We start from the raw sequence: 7,237 nt of genomic DNA on the forward strand, positions 1-7,237 counted from the left end.
TAGAACAAGCATGGTAATCATGATTAGAATTCCCAGAGCACCAGCAATGTAGTGAACAAGCGAGACCTCTAGTTCACGTAGATGACCATTAGGTAGCATTTTCTGAAAAAATAAATTAAAATGAAATCGTTATTAATGAATGATCGATGTATTATTGAACACTTAAGTAAAATGACCTGAACTACCATTCACGCTTCAAATGTCAATATATTGTAGTGTACTATACGATGCAAATGACAAGTAACTTTTATTGAAAAAATCGTGTCATATTTTTGCTTAAAACTGACCTTGAAAGTAATTATATATTTGTATTAGATTGTAAGGTAGTTCGGGAATTTATAGATATTTCTCAAGTAAAATGTCCTAACTAGAGTATCATTACATTTCGACCCGGTTTTGCAATAAGAGATTATAGCTGTTGAACCTGCAAACACAAGACTTAACCAGTTTGCTCTTCATAATGAAGGTTACGTATTAAAAAAAAAATTCTTAAAACTGGCATCAAATTATACATTCCTGGGATAACATCAAGTATTTACTTAAAAAAAAAACACAAAACGCACTATTATGATTATAAACCTCCAACAAGTAGACAGTCAGGTAAACTAATGACGATCGCCATTTGTAAGACACTTAACTTCTTTTATTCATATTCGAGGAAGATTCAAGGACACACAAACCATAGGGTACGACCACGACTCGCTGAAACCACCTGTCGTTACATTTGCTCTAAAGCTTTGAGTGGTTCTCGCAATGCCAGGAATCACTACTCACCAAATTAATGAAGTTTACCGTACCTTACGTTTGCGAGATCTTATTCATATATTGAGCACTTTCAGAACTTTTTTTTACACTTTATTTGCGTCAAGTATTATCGGGTGAAATCTGCAGTTAAGTGAGCAAAAGCTATATGGTTTTTTTTTTCATTCTTATATTATTTAATAAGCATATGCTTAGTGAATGAAAAAAATTCTTTAGTAGCTAGGGGAAAAAGCTAAGCGAGTAAAAAATTCTGAAGTAGTGAGGGAAAAAGCTATGTAGAAGAAAAAAAAAATTTTATGAGGGGAAAAAAGGTTTATCTAGTTAACAAAAACGAGGTTTCAATAATTATAGATTTTTGTTAAAAGTGATGAAATTGATCAAGCAATAGGTTCAAAGGCTGCTGGATAAACCCTGAATAAAATGTTTCTCAACAAATAGAAATAGATTTCTTGTTGCTTAATATTCCCTTACATTGCAATCACATTCGATTCCATACCAGTGGTTTCCCTTACCACAGGTTGCTTAATATGCTCCATTTACTTATGTTTAATAATATATGATAAGATTTGAAAGTATTCACCGACTCAATAACCAACTAACCACACATCAGCAGTTTCCAAGAAACTTTCCATCGATCAGCTACACATTTTAATTCTTGAAATTTCCAGTTACAGCTGGGAAATTCTTAAACTCCATAAATTTGCAAACGTTTTGTCATTGCTGTTATGAACGCTGTCTCATGATTAGACGTCACTGCACAATCTGTTATAAACAAGCATTAAGATTTTGTTTAACGATCATTAAAGAGAATCCCTCAAAGCCTGACCAATAAAGTTTGCAAAGTACCTACCAGAGACTTATAATCATTCAAAAATTATGGTTTAGAAAATGGAAAAATAAAACCAAGTTTGATTACTTTCATTTTCTTTAAAATTTTAAGACCTAATTAAAACACTTAAAATATTAAGACCTTATAGAAAAGATCAACAAACAAGACATTGTGCCTACTAATAGCACCTAACACTTACGTCACTCACTAGTAATTACATTACTGAGTAAATTAAAAAAAGCATTCTCTATTTGCACTAAACATACAAACATTAAGGTACCTTAAACATAACATTACTCAAGCATTAGAATTTTACATACTCAAGCATTAGAATTTTTACATACTCAAGCATTAGAATTTTTACATACTCAAGCATTAGAATTTTTACATACTCAAGCATTAGAATTTTTACATACTCAAGCATTAGAATTTTTACATACTCAAGCATTAGAATTTTTACATACTCAAGCATTAGAATTTTTACATACTCAAGCATTAGAATTTTTACATACTCAAGCATTAGAATTTTTACATACTCAAGCATTAGAATTTTTACATACTCAAGCATTAGAATTTTACACAGTGAATTTCACATACTCAAGTATTAGAATTTTACAATCTAATACAAATAATTACACAATACAATTTTACAATCTAAAAAGATACTCAAGTCTCAGCAAAACTTTAAAAACAATTTAAGACAGCATAAAAACCAGCATAAAAACCAACTTACAATCTTAACTTACAATCTTAAACTTTCAAAACTATTAATCCAAAGGGGCCACTTGTTCCTCCCTTCAGTTTACTGCGAAGTGCTGTTTGCAATGACAGTTAATTCTAAGTCTCAATCAGCACAATTTCATTTAGTAGTACAAGTCTGATAACGTCTCACAGTTAGTATATCAGTTCAGCTGATGAGCAGTACATTTCAGACAGCAAGCAAGTTCAGTTAGTAAACAGTCCAACTTAGTATTTTTTTTACTGCCTGGGAAATTTATGCAAATTATTAATACTCTATTACTCGACAAGCAAGTAAAATATTTCACAAAGGTTCCTGCCCTTTAAAATACTGTTAAAAATAGTATTAAAATCCGTAACGCCCTACGGTGATATAGTCCCATAAGTGACCTTCTTGTCTCTGTTCAGCGGCACAGTTTCTTCTTCCCCGTCAGATTCTTTGGAGCTGGACTCCGCTGCGCGAGACTCGGCAGCCTCCTCAGACATCCCTTGACTTGCCGATGACGACGACGCCGATGACGACGACGCCGATGATGAAAGAGTATTAGGCGAGCTGTTACCTGAGCTGACAGTCACTCCCTCAAAACGGTCTACCAAGTCATCCCAACGATCAGCCACCCACTGAAATTTTTAGAGAGAAAGGATTCAAGTTTCAATTTATGACGTTCAGCATTCAAACGACTGAAGTTCTCAGCAGCCAACCAATGGAATTTTTAGAGAAATTATTCAGCTTAATTTACGATAAACATTTAAACAAAATTTTAGCAGTCGACCACTGAAGTGTTTAAGAGAAATTCAACTTAAATTTATAGCAAAATTTAAATAAAACAATTTTTAGCAGCCAACCAGTGAAATTTGTAGAGAAAATTATTCAACTTTATTTATGACAAACATTCAAACAACTGAGTGAAATTAACAGTTTAATCCAGTAAATTTATCCTAATCACAAATTTCCAAAGAATAAACAGTTCAATTTATATATTTATCCCAACATTAATTTAGGATATAAAGTTTATCCCAGATTTTGAGTGATTGATAATTACAATTAATTCCAAACACCACTGAATGAAAATTAGTTTCCTTCAGGTTTAGTAGTTAAGCCACAATTTTACAATTACTTAATTTTTATACGAAAACTAATAATTTTAGTTACTTAATTTTACACGATATTAAGTCAAACACTGGCTATCAACGGCGTATTCGTACAAACTTAAATCTACAAACGGAATATTAGGGTCCAAAGAAAGTAAAATTGCTCTCAATTGACGAAAATCTTTACAAAATTTTTTATGCAATGAATAATCTACATTTTAAACGGCCTTCCAGTAATACCAGTAATATAGTTACTTCATAAGCGAGTAACAGTCCAAGAATTAAAAGCTTCATTGACTTAATCATCCATACCAAACCCACCAGATTCGAGTAATATATCTTAAGACCCTTTTTTGTGCAAAGGATTATGCAGATCTGGTACAGATTAACCCAGGTTGGAATAGTTATCGGTCGATTGTGCCCAAATATCGACTTGCCCAACAAATATCAAATTAAATCCTGAGCTTAATTTAATTTAATCTAAGTAAACAACAGCACATACATTTACTGGCAATTTAACAAGGTCATGCCTAAAGTGAAGATTCAAAGGACGAAGAAACTGTTGGAAAAGATTTCTCCTACCAACAACTAACAAAACTTTTAGGACAAGTTGCCCACTTTAATAGTTACTGAAGTTTCAGAACCCAAACTTACGGAAACTCAAGTTATTAGCAGTTTGCGAAATAATTAGTTATTAACAGGTTACAGACTCATTAACCTTTCCTCCTAGCAATTTACCATCATCTCCCACTTTAAGGAATAACGAAAATTAAGTAATTACAAAGTAACTAAAGAAACCTTAAGATTTTCTTCTGACTGAGATCAGAAATAAATATGAAAAACACTCACCAACATAAATTTCACACAAATGCCCGACAGTTGGCAAGCCAGCATGAAGAGGTACATGAGGAGAATGGCGAACACACTGAGGACAATATAACTGAAGAAAGAGAACTGGCCCTTGAATAGAAAGTCGAAGGTTGCCATTTTCCTGAAACTAGAAAAGCACAATTTCCTGAAACTAGAAAAGCACAATTTCCTGAAACTAGAACAGCACAATTTCCTGAAACTAGAACAGCACAATTTCCTGAAACTAGAACAGCACAATTTCCTGAAACTAGAACAGCACAATTTCCTGAAACTAGAACAGCACAATTTCCTGAAACTAGAACAGCACAATTTCCTGAAACTAGAACAGCACAATTTCCTGAAACTAGAAAAGCACAATTTCCTGAAACTAGAAAAGCACAATTTCCTGAAACTAGAAAAGCACAATTTCCTGAAACTAGAAAAGCACAATTTCCTGAAACTAGAAAAGCACAATTTCCTGAAACTAGAAAAGCACAATTTCCTGAAACTAGAAAAGCATAATTTCCTGAAACTAAAAAGCATAATTTCCTGAAACTAGAAAAGCATAATTTCCTGAAACTAGAAAAGCATAATTTCCTGAAACTAGAAAAGCATAATTTCCTGAAACTAGAAAAGCATAATTTCCTGAAACTAGAAAAGCATAATTTCCTGAAACTAGAAAAGCATAATTTCCTGAAACTAGAAAAGCATAATTTCCTGAAACTAGAAAAGCATAATTACTTAAAGAAAAAACCAGGTTTACAGATGCATAAATAGAACTCACATATAATGACTTTTGTCAAACTTCTACGGTTTAAGTAAAATCAGTTTAAGCGTACATTAAGGACGGATTTTAAATAAATTCAGACATGCATGGCTAAGAAATAAAATTAAAACTATCCACCTGGCCGTTCAGGAATAATACTGAAGCTAACACTTAAAATTTTTAAATAATAAAAATTATTTAAGTAATAAAAATTACACATGATTAAGGAATCAAAGGAATCAAATTTAAACGCTTTTTTTTTTTAAACTTTCAAGTTTAACAGCATAGTAATAAGAACACTAACTTAACCACGTTACGATTTATATAAACCAAATTACTTAAAAAGGATTCTGTTCATCAAATAAGCTTTTTAATTACACTTACCCCCAAACCCCAAAAAACCTTGAGGCCTCTGAACTTGCGAAATTAGTAAGTTTAATCTTCAGAACTAATTTGGTAAGCACAAGGACACATTAAATCTGACACCAATTTTAAGTTAAAACTCTAAATTTTTAAAGTTACCACACTAAATTCACTAAACTTTACATTCAGCCCAGATAAGTTATAAAGGAAGATAACACAAAATTCAGCCCAGAAAAGTTATATAGACATAAGAAAAAACAATGAGTAGTTTCAAAAATAGCCACCGAAAGCAGGAATGAGAAATGAGAATCCACATTGAGACCATCACAAGGTATTTCATGTTAGCAACACAGATATCCACTAGGCCCTAAAATGGAAGACTGCAGTCTCTACAAAATTTCGAAATTGAGAGACGTCACATATTGGACTAGCGGAAGACTAACACACAAGTTACTCCAGTTTCAAAATGATTCTTCAATGCATTCCATAGTATTTAGGGGGTCCCATTTGCAGTATCTGCAAAGTCAGTAGTTATTGCAGGGGAATATCTACCATTTTTCCCAGTTTTGTATTTTTGCAGATACTGCAGTCCCCCATTTTATGGCATCACTAACCCATAGAACTATCGAATACGAGTCCGCCGTTACCTCAATTGGTTTGTCTCAGCTAAAATAATACTGGCTATAGTTCCTCAATTGGATTGTCTCAACTAAAACAATACAGGCTATTGTTCAAGGTTAAAATCACAAATCTTCGACGAGAAGATGAAGTCAGGTACTGACGTTACTTGACGTCCTGGAACCCTCGTTAACTTTTCATACTGGAAAGTTTTTGCTAAAGTTCCAAGGATTTCGAAGCAGGTGATAATTTAGTTACAAGGCGCTCAGTACTCACTGACAAAGGGAATTCCGTTGAACTGGAATGCTGGCAATTTTATGAGTTGAACAATATCGTTTCGGTGACACCGAGCTTTTGTCATGAAACATTGATGATTAAGCACATCATCAGAGAAGGTTTGATATTTATGAGTGGGAGAATATTCATAAAAACACTTTCGTTTGAGCTTTTAAACTGAAATAGCGATTATAACATGCATATTTCAGTATATCTTGATTTAACCACTTCGGGGATGAATAACCTAATAGAACAATTTTTTAAATACAATGTAATGCTTTATTCAGACATGGGAAATTCATTTAATTTACTGGTCACAAAGATTTGGAGAGCACCGACAGAATTCCCGATTTACATAAATTTACCGTTCAAGGACACAAAACATTTTCTGTTGTGTTCCAAGATTTCTTTCGTGAATTTCTTTAGGTAACGGCAAATTTTAACGCTTAATCTTGCAGTTTGTGTGTGTGTATATATACTGTATATATATATATATATATATATATATATATATATATATATATATATATATATATATATATATATATATATATATATATATATATATATATATATATATATACATACATACATACATACATACATACATACATACATACATACATACATACATATATACATACATACATACATATATATATATATATATATATATATATATATATATATATATATATATATATATATATATATATATATATATATACATACATATACAGTATACGTATTCAGATATCTGTATTCGTTCACGGATATTTGATCGATTTCAAAAGTGAAACACTCAAAGATTTACCGACGTTTTCTTCTTCTAGTATATTTTAATATTGGAGAGCTTTAGTTATTCCCTGCATCTTTTCCTCTGTTGTCAATCTGCAGAATCGTGTGTCTCTTGATATACGATCTGCGAGATGAAAAGGCTGGGG

The 7,237-nt window shown here is 32.1% G+C and overlaps 1 protein-coding gene and 1 long non-coding RNA gene across 3 annotated transcripts in view; both read right to left on the bottom strand.

The window, feature by feature from the left end:
* Nucleotides 1-1,669: 1,669 nt before the first annotated feature.
* Nucleotides 1,670-6,204, bottom strand: LOC136849938 (uncharacterized). Of its 2 annotated transcripts, none has more exons than XM_067123466.1 (3): nt 6,047-6,204; nt 4,271-4,418; nt 1,670-2,950 (listed from the first exon to the last, which is right to left on the bottom strand). In XM_067123466.1, exons 2-3 carry the CDS (start codon nt 4,406-4,408, stop codon nt 2,693-2,695), a joined length of 396 nt encoding a protein of 131 aa, XP_066979567.1. In that variant the 5' UTR covers nt 4,409-4,418; nt 6,047-6,204; the 3' UTR covers nt 1,670-2,692. The 2 variants fall into 2 exon arrangements, with proteins under 2 accessions (XP_066979567.1, XP_066979568.1); XM_067123467.1 differs by having other exon boundaries at nt 6,014-6,182.
* Nucleotides 6,205-7,107: 903 nt separating this feature from the next.
* Nucleotides 7,108-7,237, bottom strand: part of LOC136849585 (uncharacterized) — a 2,368-nt gene continuing 2,238 nt past the window's right edge. The window contains exon 3 of the long non-coding RNA XR_010856325.1: nt 7,108-7,215. This is a non-coding gene — a long non-coding RNA (uncharacterized lncRNA). The remainder of the gene's footprint in view (nt 7,216-7,237) is intronic.

This window comes from Macrobrachium rosenbergii, chromosome 21, assembly GCF_040412425.1.
Source record: "Macrobrachium rosenbergii isolate ZJJX-2024 chromosome 21, ASM4041242v1, whole genome shotgun sequence".
Classification (NCBI taxonomy): Eukaryota; Metazoa; Arthropoda; class Malacostraca; order Decapoda; family Palaemonidae; genus Macrobrachium; species Macrobrachium rosenbergii.